Source organism: Mytilus galloprovincialis, chromosome 1 (genome assembly GCF_965363235.1).
Source record: "Mytilus galloprovincialis chromosome 1, xbMytGall1.hap1.1, whole genome shotgun sequence".
Lineage (NCBI taxonomy): Eukaryota > Metazoa > Mollusca > Bivalvia > Mytilida > Mytilidae > Mytilus > Mytilus galloprovincialis.
Window position 1 is genome coordinate 33360660 of NC_134838.1, and position 18188 is coordinate 33378847.

At 31.8% G+C, this 18188-nt stretch overlaps 1 protein-coding gene and 1 long non-coding RNA gene across 3 annotated transcripts in view; both read left to right on the plus strand.

Annotated features, from left to right (window-relative positions):
- The window catches only part of LOC143072011 (uncharacterized), a 37637-nt gene extending 20756 nt beyond the window's left edge, over positions 1-16881 (plus strand). The window contains exons 1-4 of one of the 2 annotated variants that reach the window (XM_076246782.1): positions 13172-13248; positions 14159-14243; positions 15669-15832; positions 16620-16881. In XM_076246782.1, coding sequence (XP_076102897.1) covers positions 13194-13248; positions 14159-14243; positions 15669-15832; positions 16620-16747 — 432 coding nt within the window. In that variant the 5' untranslated portion in view covers positions 13172-13193 and the 3' untranslated portion in view covers positions 16748-16881. Of the gene's footprint in view, positions 1-13171; positions 13249-14158; positions 14244-15668; positions 15833-16619 lie in introns of those variants that run through there. The other variant, XM_076246774.1, reaches the window with a different exon arrangement.
- On the plus strand, positions 3833-10209 carry LOC143071995 (uncharacterized). The gene is made up of 4 exons (XR_012977011.1): positions 3833-4081; positions 4987-5145; positions 8171-8353; positions 9751-10209. It is a non-coding gene; the product is annotated as an uncharacterized LOC143071995 (long non-coding RNA).
- Positions 16882-18188: the final 1307 nt, after the last annotated feature.

The following is an 18188-nucleotide window of genomic DNA, read 5'->3' on the forward strand; positions in this document are numbered from 1 at the left end:
GCTTCTTGGGCCTTCAGTGACTCCAAAACCCTTCAAAAAATTATGTTTGACAATACTTTTAAAAGAGGCTAGTTACAACTAAATTTAATATTATGTATGTATGCAATATATGTATATACAGTTGCAACTTGGGAATATAAAAGATTCATTTCTGCAGAGGATGATGATTAATTCTGATTAAATGGTACATTAATGACTTGACTATACATGTATTATTTATAATAAACAAAACATTTAAAAATCGTATGTTTTCGAATATCATACATATACTTGTGAAAATGAATAATCAGTCCCTTGCTTTGATGAAAATGAAAAATCTTGCTTCAATAGTGCAGAAAATGAATAATCTGTCCTGTTAATTTACAGAATTAAATAACCGATCAAAAACAAATCCTCCTGCCCCCCCCCCCAGATTATCAAATGGTCGTCCCCTTATATTATTTCGTTTGCATTACTAGTTTTAGAACAAATTGGAAAGAAGTGGCATGGGGTAAGTATCCATGACCCACATATATATGTAAATCAAAACAAAGTGCTTTTATTGGCATTCTTTACCCCAAAGTGACAGAGAGGCTACCAAAACATAGCGAAAACTCTCATTTGACTGCAAGTATAAGACGGCCCCTGACAACAGTTTGATCTGGATTCTTTGCAAACTGACTCCTTCGCCTGTACACTATAAAAAAAGTCCGGTTGCTAAAAAAATCAGAAGATGTGGTAGGATTGGAAATGAGACAGCTCTCCACAAGAGACCAAAATAACAAGAAAATTAAAAACTAAAGGTCATCGTTCAACCGCAGCTCAGCAATGAACGAGACCAACACCGCATGGTCAGCTGTAAAGGGCCCCGAAATGACAAAAAAAAAGAAAAAAAAAGAAAAAGAACTAACTGCCTGATATTTCATTTTCAAATTATTGTAACTTTTCCAATTTAATTTTTCGTAAAATCATTCTCCTTAAATATTATTTTTTTTTAAACTTTTGTTTAATTTAAACAGTATGTTTCAATACGTTACATTGACCTTAAAATGAGAAACTTTATGAATTTGAAATTCGACAACCTTTACTATTTCAATACTGAGGTAATTCATAAAAGTCCATCAACAGTACTCTAAAGCATAATAATCATGTCTAATATATTATTCATGTCTCTGTTTATTTGGTTGAGTGTCCCCATCTGAAAAACTATTATGATAGTGTTAGTTTATCTGCATCAGCGTCAAGGAGGACATAACTCATATAAGTTTATTTTATCTTGGATATGATGCTGCTTCTAGTGCTTGTTCAACAATGAACATAAAATTGTTTATGCTGTTATATATATATATATATATATATATATATATATATATATATATATATATATATATATATATATATATATATATATATATATATATATATATATATATATATATATATATATTTAAATCATGGTTAATTCGATGTTAAAGCTGTTATTTTTTATAATTAACTATATTGTAAATTTTGATGTGTTAATCATTTTACTGATTTGTCATCTCATTTTTTTTTAATACTTGTTTTCGAATTTCATCATCAAGTGTATAAATATGGGATAAATTTCACAAGCGTTATCATACTTGAGTCTATGATTTAAAGGACTGTATATATTAATGTAAAAATGACGAGATGTGGTATGATTGCCAAAAAGCATGATAAGACAATTATCAACCAGAGTTTAAATGAAGTTAAGTACTAAGCAGTTACAGGCCGCTGTTCGACCTTTAACAATATGCAAAACCCAAACTGTATTATCGGATTTAATACGAAGGCACAGAATGAAAATGGGAAACGAGATAACTAACACATTAATATATATAACAAGAATTTACGAAAATATGACACACATGAATCAACACCACAGGCTCCTGGATTTGAACATACAAACAAGGATTGCTAAAAATCACTATACAAATCCTTGATACAAATAAAGAATGTGGCAGGTTAAATAAAATTAACGGTACCAATTTCTTGCACCAGATGCGCATTTCGACAATACATGTCTCTTCAGTGATGCTCGTGGCCAAATAATTTGAAATCCAAAGCTTATATAAAAGATGAAGAGCTATTATCCAAAAGGTCCAAAAAGTATAGCCAAATCCGTGAAAGGAATCAGAGCTTTGCACGAGGGAGATACATTTCTTAATTTATAATAATTTCTTTCATTTTGTAACAGCAAATTTTAATAACACAAAAAATCCGTATTTTCATGCCAGTACCGAAGTACTGGCTACTGGGCTGGTGATACCCTCGGAGACTTATAGTCCACCAGCAGAGGCATCGACCCAGTGGTAATAATAAAATTAACGGTACCAATTTTCTTGCACCAGATGCGCATTTCGACACATGTGTGTGATGACCATGCAATGACAGTAGTTGAACAACACAACACACAACACACACCAAACTGTAAACATCAGTTGCAACGGTTTAACTCAAGAGATCGGTACGAAGCACAAAAACACTGACGTACAAACAAAAGATAAAAACAACGAAACACGTATCCTTGCAGATACTGAAAGCTAGTTCGAAGAAAGTTACAACTAATAAATAAATCATGCACCCCAGGGCTAAAGTTTTAATCAGTACAAATCCAACGGATATAGTGTCAAGACGATTCGAAATGTCTTTATAAGTTTATTCAGATGACCAATTAGTTTTCATGGATCGTGTTTACGGTCAGTATAGATATAATCATTGTGCAAATATAGGATCTGCGATTTTCATTTTTTATAAGAATTCTACAGACAAATTTTCAATTACATTCTCCGTGTCTCTGAAAGAAATTGGTAAGGATGTTTATTGATTTTATGGAAACGAAATCCCTGATGGTGTTCAGTGTTTGAATTTGATCGTTTCTAATAAAGATCAATGCATAAAAGGCCCCAACAAATATAAGGTGTTCTTCCTCATTTTCAAAGTTGAACTAGTTTCTGTCAAATCTGCCCTGGTTAACTGTGTTTGTTAGCTACATATATGTAAACTCGTTTTCGTCATGTTACGACCTGAATGTATTGCTTTTTCGAATGATATAACAAATAGTCTTTTAACAAACCTGTATTAAATAAAGAAATGGCTCTATTGAAAAAGCGACTAATAAAATACACCAACTATAGAGAAATAAGCATATTTTACCACCTTGGGAAATTTCACAAGTGTAAAATACTAGTACATTGTTTTGAGTAGCCTGCTATGTTTGGATAAGTATCGGTAGTGTCTTGACCCGTTATGTTAAAAGTGTAAACACTTTTACTATCCATGTCATTCTTAAGTTTTAATAATAAAGACCGTTATATTTATTCATATTCTCATCCCCACCTTTCCCCAATGGTATTAATTTAGATTAAAGGGCAAGTTATATTGAATTCATTTCGATTTCATATTATTAATGATATGAAAGAAAAAAAAAAGAAATGCAAATCTAAGATTTGAAAGCACACACGTTAAAATATTCACAATCAAAGACAACATATAAGCTAAAAAATCAAGAAACATAAAAAACGTAGTCTTAAAACGAAAAACACGCGTACCATGTTTATAGCTGGAAATAAGCAAACGTCAGCTTTGAAAAGAAATCATCTTTCTCCCTCTTTCTCTATTTTCCTTTCTCTGTCTCAGTTTTCCCTCGTCTCACAATAGACATGCTACTTAGGAGAGATGTATTTACGCCATCATTAAACTTAATTCTTTATAAGTATTTATATTAACATTAAAGATTTAATTCTGCATTTACTAATCTGTGAACGGAAATTTAAACTTAAAAGACGAGAAGCACTATTGTATATATCATATTTATTTGGTTAAAGTACTTACTTTAGAACATTTGTTTTTCCTCACGTCAGAAAAATTGCAATGGATTACAAGCTCGTGCATAGTGTGCAGTACGACGACTGCAATGTTCAAAGAGGTACCAGTAATGAGGCCGAGTCCGTGTGGTACAAGAGACCAGTATGGAAATGGTTCTTTGGGGGCCTAGCTATTGGTATGCTTATCTCTATTGTTATTTGCTTGGTTGCTGGAATTATTTTGTTCAAAGGATTTCCTAGAAATACTAATTGTGGTGAGTAGGCCGTTAAAATTATGGTAAATATCAATGATAGCTTTTCGTTATAACTTTTTTTATGTAAGTTTGTGTTTTTTTCTTGAAGGTGATTGCGGCTAAATATGATTGTAAAAACAATTGTGTATGCCTTTAGATCATGATTTCATGCAATAAAATAATATGTATAGCACTTATTACTTTAAAACTGCAAGCTGTACAATTGTGCATGGTACTGAAGCCAGTTAGCTACTATATTAGTGGTAATTTTACTCCGGGCCCCTTTTACACTGTCGTATGTATAATACCTTAGAACTGACTGATAGACGGTGAAAATTTAATCAATTCTAAAAAAACGTCCTTTAAATAATTTTATTGTATTTAGAACAAATGAGAAAATCTTCCTTCGTATGAAATTTATGATGTATCGGTTAAACACATTCCTACATCTAAGTACAAGTAAAAAGTCCTCATTGGAAATCCCGTAGACGTATAAAACTATCAGTGTCGTGGTTATGATTATCATTCATGTAGATGCTCACATGTTCTAAAGAATGTTATAACATTAACGGTGCCAATTTTTCTGCAATAAATGTCTCTGTGATGCTCAAGGCTTAATCATTTGAAAATATAAAGCTTATAAAACAAAAAAATGAAGAGCTCAGAAACCAAAACGGAGAAAAAGATACAGCCAAAAAAAAATTGGGTAGGAATCTAAATTTGCATGAGGGAGATATATTCCTTAGTTTAGATCAATTTCCAAAAGTTGGTAACATATCAACATATCAGATTGATTTGAATACGTTTTATTGTTGCAAACAGCAACCGTGACTCCGGATGATTTGATTGGGTTGATGTCTCTATGAAGTGTGACACACATGTGCTTATTCATATATACACTAATATCTTTATATATTTTTTTTCAGGATCAAGTAAAAGTTTGCAGTACCAGGTCAACACATCTTTAATAAAAAATGAAGGAATTACTAACGGTCTAAAGCAGATGTCTACACCAGCGACAACTACTTTTTATCTACCCAAATCCACTACTGCTCTGAAAACAATACACACATGCCAAGTTGCAGGTACTGTGAAATTTTCTTTCAAATTTTGTTGTTATCATAATTGGACAACATTTCATATACAATTAAATAAATCATCATTGAAAGAGGTACAAAAATAACTAGAATATGTTTTAATTTTAATCATAGTGTAATAGTTATTTTAACAAACTTTAAAGGTTATGGCAAGTTATGGCAAGTGTTGTGCAACTGCAAACATGTTAAACCCAGCCAAATTCTGTATTTACCTACCCATATCAGAAGCCTGTAATTCAGTGGTTGATGATTGTTGTTGTTTATCTTTTTTTTTGTCGTTCATTGTTATTGTTACTGTACATAAATCAGGCCGTTTGTCAATTCATGGCCCTTTTTAACGTAATCTGCGGTATGGATTTAGCCCATTGTTGAAGGCTGTAGAATGACCTATATTTGCTTGCATTTACGTATCGCTTTTTGTCGTAACACTGTCAGTATTTTTTCGACTTTATGTAAGTTTGAATATCCAGTTGGTATCTTTCCGTCTTTGTTTATGTAGTATTTCATTCACATAGTCTTTTATGTGTTGCTGTATAGTATTAATTTAATTGCTTAAATGTATTAAAGAAGGTTGGTTAGTTTCCCCGTGCAGTTTGTCTCCTTCGGCGAATAAACTACTGACCGCCACGAAATAGACAAAAGACTGAAAGCTGCTTTTAATCAATAAATCTTAAATTTCAGCTTAAATTAATCATGTGTGATTTTTTATGCCTTTTTTTTAGTTTTGTTAGTTGTAATTGGGTTTATTTAAATTCGAAAGCAATATGTTTACAAGATTAATTATTTGTGAGTATTAACACCACTTTCTACACTTGGGATATATCCTGGATTCCAGTTATGATCGATGGGGGGAAGCCGGAACTTCTTCAGATTAAGTCTCGCTCTAAAATTGTCAACTTCTTTTCATTTAAATGCAATTGTTATTATTTTTCATAAGTTCTAACTTGTTATGTCTATTTGTTTGTTTATCTTTTTTGTATACACCAAATAGTACATCATGTTCATAGTTTGAAGAAATAATAGACACAATTAATGTAATTCTAATAACAGATAAGAATTACTTATAAAGATATAAACAAGGTGAAATTGTATAAACAAAGAAAACCTTGAATACATGATAAATTATTACAATTGTCTTATATTTCTGAATTGCCCAATCCGACATGTACGCATTATGTTGAGTACCATTTTCCTGTACTACTCTTAGTCGTGTGATATAAGGAGGTAATACACATTTTAAGAGGGTTAGTGAAAGAGATTGACTAGACGTTTTTGATCAAGTTGTTGACCCAAACCCCAACCCTCATTGTTTGGGTGCGTTTAACGATGAATATTGTTTTCATTAAGTTCCATTCTAGTACGTGCACACTACAATATTGTTTTCATTAAGTTCCATTCTAGTACGTACGTGCACACTACAATATTGTTTTCATTAAGTTCCATTCTAGTACGTGCACACTACAATATTGTTTTCATTAAGTTCCATTCTAGTACGTGCACACTACAATATTGTTTGTAGTGTATTTAAGAATAAAAATAACATGAGCTCGTAGATTACCGAACATAAGTTGAAATAATAAGAAAATCTTTAAACAAAAATAGATTTCAAAGAAAGGGAGGGCGGGAGGCATTGACCCAAGCGCTTATATATAGATAAGAATATTCGATTAACAATGATACATGTTGAACGATCTAATAACCATAATGTCTGCAATTTTAAATTTGTGTCTCAAACAAATGTAGAATTATTGTGTACGTCCTTATAAATAAGAATAAAAACGAGAAAAAGAAAAAAGAAAAACGATTTTAAATCGTACACTTTTATTAAACGGACAGTGTCCACGAAAAATAAATTGACCACTATCATCATTGCTATTTAAAAACGACTGTCATCTTTTGACAATCATGACAAGCCGTGAAAATGTCCAATTCCGCAGTCAAATTATATTAAAACACAAAAAGATTTTTGGAACGTGTGAGTCTTATACAGTTTTTTGGTATTTAGACATATGATGGAAATTGGCTGCTGGAATAACTGGTTACTTTCTTGATTTGCTGCTAAAGGTGGCTGCTTCATATATCTTTAGCTCATTTGAGATTTTCAAAGTTTAAGTGGTGATCCGTTATAAGGGATATATCAATATATCGTTGGAACGGATTTATAATCTCATTCTGTGAGAACGGATTTAACAAATATATAGCATTTTCCTTCCCTGGCTCCGTAACAGATAGAAAATATCGTGATCAATTTATATTTAAATTTCATTGTGAAAATGTATTGCAAGTAATATATTAATCATTACTTTGCATAAAAGTGGATTGTGGATATTTGTCGAAGAGATAGCAACCGAATGACGAAAATAATCAAAATAATTACTTGTAAATGAGAGACGAAATCTACCAATGAAAGAAACATTCAAACTCATAAGTAAAAAATAAACTGACATTACAATGGCTAAAAACGAAAAAAAAAGCAGAAAAACGGCAGTAAACAAAACACAACCTAGAAAACTAATGCCTGAGTAAGCAACACGAACCCCAGCAAAAACGCAGGTGATATCAGGTGCTCCGGAAGTGTAAGCTGATCCTGCTTCACATGTGGCATCCATCGTGGTGATCGTGTACTAAGTAAAAAATCGCTTCAATGATAAGTCTATTTCGTTAATTAGTCACATTCGGAAAATATAACCATACGTAGCCCTAACTCGAATAATTCTGCGCCCTCTAGCGGCCTATAGCCTATCGAGGTGTAGCAATCGGAGATTAGACGGAGATCGGCGGAATATAACGACTGACATTATTCGTATTAACGTAGCCCGTGAAGACAATAATATACTTTTAAAATATACGAAATTGCGTACTACATTTACATTTAAATTTTATTGTAATTTGATAATTTTCTCACACCTTCCAATAAAAAAATATTCATGATCTTATATTTCGTGTTCCTAAACAAAATATAACATGGAACTGAACAAGTTCGATTTTGATGCTATTCGTTTTCTTTTATTAGGAGGATGTAACCAACCACCTAAGTTACAAGATGGAATGGAATGTGTGTTTGAATCTAAAGATGGCAGAACATCCGTCCGGTATACTTTACTAGCCAAGCAGAATGTTGATACAGTTGATCATTGTCCCGTGTCATACTGTCAAGGACAAAACTACTGGAGCATGTTCAGTGCCTCTTTATCAGGTATGCTCTATACGAATAAGAGACAGCAACGGCCAATGAACGCTATGCTATACGTTTTGGGATTTTTTTTACTAACCAAACAAAATATTGATATAGTTGATCATTGTCCCAAAAAGTGTTCAAAAGGTCTTTATCAGGACTGGTATGTTATATACTAAAAATAGACAGCAATGGCCCAATGAACGCTAAAATATGTATTCTCGGATATTATCTGCCATATTCATGTTATCAAAAGTGTATTACTCGTATAAAGAAAACTGAAGCCATCTATTCCATGGTTACGTCTTGTAATTATAGATTTTCTCGCTTGAGCTGGTACGGCGAAAGCATGAAAAGCAATCGAATTGAGATGACCAATGATAATCTGTTTATCGCTATTTTACCTATGACGACGTTGTCAATTACATGTCAATCTTATTAGCAACACTACGTACCTCCTTAGTTTTAGCGATAATTTTTCATCTCAAGCGAGAAGCATATGAAAAATTATCACAAAAAAAAAGATCAAATTAAAATTGCACAAACTAGCGATAAAGTTATTTCTCTAATTCTTATACGACATCCTTTTCTTGACCGGTTGGTTATTTTCTATTCCTCTACTTTTCTTTGTTAATTTTTATATTTCATGATCAGCGATGTGAGTAAAGTATTTCTCATCACTAGTGAAAAATTTGTTCACAGCAAATGAATGGTAGAAATTTAATTATTACGTTACATTTTCTGAATTTCCTATTTTGAAGTCATGAAAAAAGGCGATCATGTCTGATGTCATCACATATACAGAACAAAAACGCATGATAAAAATCAAGAAACAGATTGAAATTTCAACAGTTAAATTATAATTATTGAAAAAGCTAGACAAGCCTCGCGATTTGAATACTAAAGTTTAACTGTCTCCAGTGGAGAAATATCATAACATTCTTATTGCAGTGATGAAATTTAATATTTAATCAACGTGTAATTTGTAATTTGTTTAATCTCTGTTCTTCATTGGTCAATATTCAATTATGACGAACAATTGTCTTGCTTTCCTCTGCATTTCCTAATGTGACGTCATGAATAAAGGCGACCATGCCTGATGACGTCGTATAGAAAGAACACATCTGGTTAAGTAATGAAGATATAACTCATAACTACAGTTGCAAGATCAAGATATCAATACCTGTTTTATGAAGTTTAATAATTATTTCACAATTACCATCAATGCCAAAACGCTTGGGCCTATACCGGTCGCCGGAGACTGCGGTGTAAGCGCATCACTATAATCAAACGTAGAACATAACAGTACCATCACCACATTTTAATACACTAACAACATAATAGACAGTTGTATAATATCTCAAAGTCAACGCAACCAACGTCTATTATACACATTGAATACATTATTTTTTTCACAGCGAATGAATGTTACACAACCGGTTCCTATGGTGCGGTATATAACGGAAAGATTACATGTACAGTAACTGGTCGCACCTGTCAAAGATGGGACCGTGATTATCCACAAAAAAGGAATAGGAAACATATACCATCAAATTCTGATGATCTCCATAGTAACTACTGCCGGGATCCAGGACCTCCGTACGACGGTAAACCATGGTGTTATACAACAGATCCTAAAGTCAGATGGGAATTTTGTCACGTACCACTTTGTTGAATATTGTTATTGTAAAAACTCAAGATGTAGAAAATTGATGTATTTCGTGAGAAAATGTGGACTTCACGTCAAAATGTTTGTACAGTTAATTTTTTAATTTTTTTTTTCAGTTTAAGAATAATTGTTTTCGTTTTTCATGAAGTTTGGATATTATATTTTATCGAATACTTTCTATTTGAAATAAAAAACATTATAAATCCAATGCTCAATGTACATTTATTCAGGGTATGGCGTCTTCACAACCAATAGAACTTTTACAATGATATTTTTTCATCTGTTATTTGTATGAATTATGTATACGTTATAATATATTTCAGTAAATTAAAACATATTATAAACAAATAGACATAAGTAAAAATGTCAGAAATAAGGGTACAGCGGTCAACGTAGTGTTATTATCTTAATTACTATAAAACAAACAGATATATATCGGGTGCGGGAATTTCTCGCTGCATTGCAGACCTGTTGGTGACTTTCTGCTGTTGTCTGTTCTATGGTCGGGTTGTCTCTTTGATGCTTTCCCCATTTCCATTCTCAATACAATGACGGAATGTATAAGTACAGAGTCACGTAACATGCAAGAAAAAAATAAAGAGGCACACAGACAAAGCATATAAGCAAAAACGAAAGACAAGAATAAAGAAATTATCATTGAACAATAACACAATGACGGGATGTATAAGTACAGAGACTTGTCATATGTAAGCAAGAAACACATGTTTCAGTACAGAACCACGTCTAATAGATACCACCAAAAAGAACAAACTAAACACTTCAAGTAATATTCATAACGACAAATAAAGGAATACTATAACACGTTATTAAGATGATAAACAACGTCAGCACCCAGAATATATACTGCAAGATCATCATGTATTATTTGTGAAGTTGAAACGGAATATTTATCAACAAGGTTTTGGTACCTTCCGATTAACTTTTTTTTAGAAAAAGGACGAGACGTTCTTTGACATACCCCTGGTTCAACAACGTTCTGCTTCGATCCTGGTGATTTTGTAAAACGTCACGTACTCAGTAGTTGCTGCAGGCACATGAATACCGAATAAGTTGGAAAATGTATATCCGATATGCAAGTGAAGTTGTTGTATTAATGCTACAAAATTGATAATCTCAAAATTAAAATCGTGTCGTTTTCCAATGATTCTGGTATCGTGTATATCAATAAACTCATCATAGATACCAGGACTTAATTTAATATATACGCCAGACGTGCGTTTCGTCTACAAAAGACTCATCAGTGACGCTCGAATCCAAAAAAATTAAAAAGGCCAAATAAAGTACGAAGTTGAAGAGCATTGAGGACCAAAATTCCTAAAAGTTTTGCCAAATACAGCTAAGTTAATCTATGCCTGAGGTAGAAAAGCCTTAGTATTTAAAAAAAATTCAAAAATTTGTAAAAAGTAAATTTATAGATATAACCATATCAATGACAATTCATGTCAGCACAAAAAGTGCTGACTACTGGGCTTGTGATACTAATTCGAGATATAGGAAAAAAAGTATGCATAGGAAGTCGTGTCTGTTATAGATATTATAAAAATGCTACAAATGTAATCAATATCAAGTGTAGAATTAATTTTTAACAAATAAAATTCAACCCCAAGAAAAGTTTGTCTTTTCGTACAAAAAAAATTATAAGAAGATACAATGAACACTTCATCATCGTACATCTTCATCAGAAGTCTGATATTGTAATTTTTAGTGAAAAATAAAGGATTTTATTGAAAGTCGCACAGTTTTTAAAGATTAAACTCGTAAAATCTGTGTGAAAATGTATATATATATACAGGTAAAATGCGTTGTTGATTTTCTATATCCTGTATAGATAATATGTCCCGGTGGATATAGTGAAAATCTAAATGGAGATCTTTAATGATCTTGGTTTGGAAAACAGTTGTTTTATTCCGTAAGACACTGAAATTCTTGGATAAAACAATCAACGAAAACAACGAAAGTTCCCCATGAATACAAGTAATTTCACATAGGTTCACCGTACGACCTCTTACAATGACAAAACCCTATACCTTATAGCTAGCACTAAGAGCCCTCAACATAAAAACATGAAAACATTTAAACAATTAAAACAATTTCAAGCTCTTAACTTTGGACAAGCATATTGATTGTGGCGGGGAAGCGGAATACACTTTCAACAGTGTTGTTACAACGGAAAAAAAGAACAAACTGTAAAAATTAGTTCTAAATGGCTTTACTAAAAAGATTGGTACTAATCACAGACAAACGACCTAACATAAAACAATTACATATGCAAGGTATCGATATTAGAGTACTCGGGTTATTGAAAGCCAGCTCAAAGCAGAATAAACTAATAAATACAGTATGTTTTCCTACACTAAAGTTTCAAGCAGCACAATGTTGTATTGAGATAAAATTTGTTTCCCTTATTTGAAAACCTGTTTCAAACTTGACGAGGATATACAAAATATACGAAAACAATCTCAGTCTGACTAAAGTCTGAGATATTATAAGATTTGTATATTTTCCAAAAGTGAAAAGTTATAATTCGATTTGTTTTGCATTCTTTAAAACGCAAAACTGTAAATTTATCTTTATCAATTGATTTTTTTTGTCAAATATTAAGCAATTATTAAAGATTCAAGAAAAATTCATTCACTGAAACTTTATATAATATTTTTTTGGTGATTGTTCAATTGTTCATATAATAATAATATCAAATAGGAAGCATACGTTTAAAAAATCTTTTATAAATATTATGTACACCTTGCGTAGGGTCGGGCAATGTTGCAGAGTGATAAATATTAATATTTAGGAAAGAAAATAAAAGGGGGGGGAGGGAGTCTTCTAGCGATTTGAATATATGTTTTTGAAAAGTATGATAAATGAAGGGTATCCAATTTGATTTAATGACATCCTGATGTAATATATGATATTATCTACTTTGCTCAAATATTTTTGAATTAAATGACAAAACCACAGTCAATTTTTTCACATCCTTAAGTAAAGTGTAAATTATATAATTTTTTAAAATTAAAAGTGATTAAAGAAAATATGCATAGATCTTCTACGTCGTGTTTTGCATTCTGCACACTGCTGTATAATTTCGAATAATTTGTTTAAATAACGGTTAATTTTTTTGCATATCCTGAAGTAAAGTGTATTTACTTAAACAGTTTATTAGAGAAAGTATTCATGGATCTTCTACGACGTGTTTTGCATTCGGCTCTTCTGAATTTATTATTCAGCGGTAAGTATTGATCAGCTGTTATTCCGATCGTATATCAATTACCTTACAGTAGTAATTGATGACATAAACTAAGTATGAACATATATATGAAAAATGTTTAAATAAATTGTAAAGCATTATGTTTGTTTTGCATTTTTGTTATTTTCCCAACGTTCTTGTTTAAATCATGCATTGATTTTATTTTAATTTATAAGCTGTGTGGTATTTTATTCCACTTATAAATTGTAATAAATACGCCATTTAATGAACATATTTTATAAGATTTCTCTTACAGAAGTAAGATGTAAGTTACTTGTTGTTTGCTTAATATAAAACGTCAGAATTTTCATACATATTCAGTACGAGAAGAAATTATTTACTTAATAACGCTTCTATCTATGAAGAAATTTTCTCACCAAAGATTTTTCAAATAATTATCGAGGGGGTCTTTCAGCTAAAGGATCATATGTTATTGAATAGTATGATCAATGCAGGGTATCCAATTAAATTTTATGACATCCTGGTGAATACCTGAAATTATGTTCTATTCTAAAATATTTTTGAGTTACTTACCAAACACAGTCTATTTATTCAGTGCCTGTTAAGTGTAATATAAGTTTTGCTTAATTTAAGGTTGATTGGAAAACAAATTCATGGATCTTTTTTGCCGTGTTTTGCATTCTGTTCTTCTGAATTTAGTATACAACAGTAAGTATTGATAAGATGTTACCCCGAACGTTTATCAACTACCTTGTAGTACTTATTTATAGCATACATTGAGAATGGATCCAGGGAATGTGTCAAAGAAACAACAACCCGATCAAAGATGAGAATATATAAATTGAATGGTATAAAATGCAGAATAACAATTTTTTGCGTACTTCAATATCTGTCATTCTGACAATAAAGGTAAAGATTTGATATTTTTTAGTTTTGGAAGTTTATGGTGAATACTGTTACTACTACTATTCATACACCTATGGTTATTACTATGAATGTGATAGTACAATAAGTGGGTAAGTAAAACTTTAGTGTTTAAATGACTAATTTAACTTTTCAAATATCAGTTAGATGTTTTATTCTACAGGAATTCACTGAAATTTCCATGTCAATAACATTCATCCGTGACAACAATGCAAATTTGTCGAGCAGGTTAATGTTTGGAGGACTTGTTTTTTCTACAAACAAACTATCGGCATTCCAATGGGAGCCAGCTGTGTCCCTTCTCTTGTGGCATTGATCCTTTATTCTTTTGAGGCTGAATTCATGCAGAACTTCTTGTGAAAAAAATGAAGGTATCATAAAACGTTACCTTTCGCTATGAAGATGATATTCCCTCACTAAATAATTCAAAATTTAATGACTATGTTGAACGTATTTATCCCATCGAACAAGAAATAAAGGATACAACAGATACAGTTAAGTCTGCCGCATATTTTTACTTACATCTAGGAATTGACAATGAGGGTCGATTGAAAACAAAACTTTACGACAAAAGAGAAGATTCGAGCTTCCCAATTGTGAACTTTCTATTTCTGTGTAGCAACATTCTAGCCTGCATACGGAGTAAATATTTTCCAATTGATATGATATTCCCGGGCTGGTATCATGATTTCTTTGATAGAGGGTTTCTACTCATAATGAAGCTTTTAAACCAAGAGTTCCAAACGGTAAAGTTGAAATCATACCTTCGCAAATTTTACGTAAGCTATCACGAGTTGGTTGATCGTTTCACAGATGATAGCGGATATATTCCTTATACCGTACCAACAGTCCTAAAGTTCCGTATACACTCTGAAATGTAGCATTACTCTTTGTCTAGGTTGTCTAGGTTCTACAATTGTTCGACAAGCAGCACTTGTACTTGTTTCCTTTTATTGATTTTATTAAAATGTGAAATCCATGCAATTCAAAAAAGCAATTCAAATAAATATTTAAAGTATCCTTTGCATTTCTTTTCAACGAGACAGTTGGTTTTTTCCTGAAGAAATCATACATTTTTTCAAATTACATGTATATTTTCGGACAATGTATAATTATATTCATAAGAAATACATATAACGCTGATAAGTTGGTCATAAATAAAGGCTACAATAGTATATAGCTGTTAAAACGTCATCAAGCGATGAAAGAAAATAATCCGGGTTACAAACTAAAACCGAGGGAAAGACATCAACTATAGGAGGAAAACAAAGAAACAACAGATTACTGAAGTGCAACAAAAACAAACGACAATGCAATATACACATAAAAGAACTATTAGATAACAACTGCCGCATTCCTGACTTGGTACAGGACATTTTAAGAAAAAAATGTGAGTTGAATCTAACCTCTCGCATTAACAATTCTTGATCTGGATCAGTATAACTTGTTAAAATATCTAATTCCCCTATTGTTCTTATATACATATATTCATTGATACTTTATATTTACCTTTTCAGTGGTTCCATAGCCGGGGCGGTAGTAGGAACTATCATTTTTATAGTCATCATTGTTGTTATTATTGCTGTGTGTAAAAACCAAAATAGAACAAGGGTGACAACTATTCATACCACCCCTCACATTGGTGGAACAAATGTTATCACACAACAACAGCAACAACAAGGTAATCATAATGACAGAAAAAGTATAACTTGACTTTCATTAATATGAAAGATCAATCGGGTTTACTTCTGGTTTCAATACATATTCTTGTTTACAAAGAAAATTAAAACATTTATAGAGTATGTATGGTTGGTCTAGAAATCACTTAATATTGTTAAGACTGGTAATTACATCACTCTAGTATATCTCCATACAACAATGCGTAAAAACGAAAATGACAACAATTTAAATATGAAAACTTACAGTCTGATTTAGATAAGATTGGAAGTTTGTTCATATTTAGACATTACGTTTTATTGATTCTCATCTTGATTATTTTTCTATTGTTTTGATTGGTATTGTGTTTCATATTTTGTGTTCTGTGCGATTGAAAAATTAAAAGTTTTACTTGAAAGTTTAGATAACAAGTTTTTGTCTGTTCTGTACCAAGAACAATAAAAAATGATTCCATGTGCTAAAATTTTTATTACATTTTACAAAGTAAAATATCACATTGAGACATTATATAAAGAGAAATAGGTTGATTGACGTCCGCTTCAAGTCCAGTTGCAAATATTACATTCTATGGCATTTAGTACCACATGCTTTTTTTTTATAATTACAAATATTTACTATTAAGTTAACCAACATTCAATATAATTTAATATTTTACTAAATTAAATAACTTTGGCAATTTATCAAATCAACCCCTTTTCTGTTTTAAAAAATCCCCTGAATGCAAACTTTTTAATGAACGCTATAACTTGTGTATTTGCACATGATATGTTTTAATATTTCTGTCATTTCAGCACAACCACCCATGATGTATGGTCAGTATCCACAACCAGGCGGTAGTATGTATAATCATCCACCAGCTTATCAGCCGCCTCAAGGAAACTATTCAACGCCACAAGAAAACTGTCCACCGAAATACTAACAGTGTATCAATAACAAGCAGACTTCCGATCAAAAATAGTGTTTTAAATTCATACACTAACTAGTTGTATAGTATGAATAAACCTATTTTCCTGTAATCAAAAACCTTCTGTTTTAATAAATTGAAAACGAAAAACAAAATTTACTGTTTATCATGCTTATGATTGATTAACCTATAGTGAGCTATTAACATTTTGTGTCTAAAATAGTGTCCTCAGAAATAAAATTTTAATACATATGCAGACATACATAGAGTTCGAAGAGTAGAACATACTTCAGATTATGAGTCGCCATCGGTTTGTACAATTATACACCACAAAAGAAGTATATCAAAAGTAAAAATGACAAGACACCGAAAAATGTTGATTACCCTGGTACTAATATTCCTAGAATGAAGTCAAATTGTATTTCATGGTATGTTTTATTTGAGTCGGTTGATTTTGTCAAAGTGAGTGTAGAAGCCATTTTGTACTACATTAAACATTTAAACTCGTGGTTCACTTTTTACAAACGGATTTTGGCACCAAACGATTAAAAACAAGTCCTTAGTATATTGTGAAAGTAATGGGCTGTTTGAAATGGATCGTCTTAAGCTTATCAGAAATATTGGAAAAACATTAAGAATGGAAATGGGGAATGTGTCTGAGAGACAACCACCCAACCAACGAACAGAAAACAACCGAAGGCCACCAATGATTCTTGAACACGGCGAGAAACACTTGCACCTGGAGGCGTGTTTCAGCTGTCTCTTAAACAAAAGTGTACTAGTACAGTGATAACGGACATCATACTTAACTCCGAAATTTATAAATGAGCTAAAAATTGAAAATACCTGACTTGGGAATGGAGCAAAGGCTCTTCAATTAAACACCTTATCATTTAATCGGTCTGCAATATTCAAATATGTATTTACATTAACAAATAAAGACAACAGTAGTATACTGCTGTTCGAAATTCATTAATTGATTGAAAAAAAAAAAACAAAAACAAATCCGGGTTACAAACTAAAACTGAGGGAAACGCGTCAAATATAAGAGAACTACGACACAACAAAACACAACATTAAAATGTAATACACACAGAAACGAACAATAATATAACAATGGCAATTTTTCTTGACTTGGTACAGGCCATTTTAAGACAAAAAATGGTGGGTTGAACCTGGTTTTGTGGCATGCCAAACCTCCCGCTTTAATGGCAATGTTAAATATAACATTAAAATGACAACATTACATGACAAGACTACAATACAAATAAATGGGAGAAAATATAGGACAGATAAACACACGAATAATAGCTAAATACAGGTATCAAGTTTAAAATTTAATACGTAATGCGTTTTGTCCACACAAGACTAACCAGTGACGCCACGGTGGGTATGGTTGTCCTGCGAGAGAACGTTCTGTGCTGGTGATTTGGTCCTGTCAGGTGCTGGTGGGTCC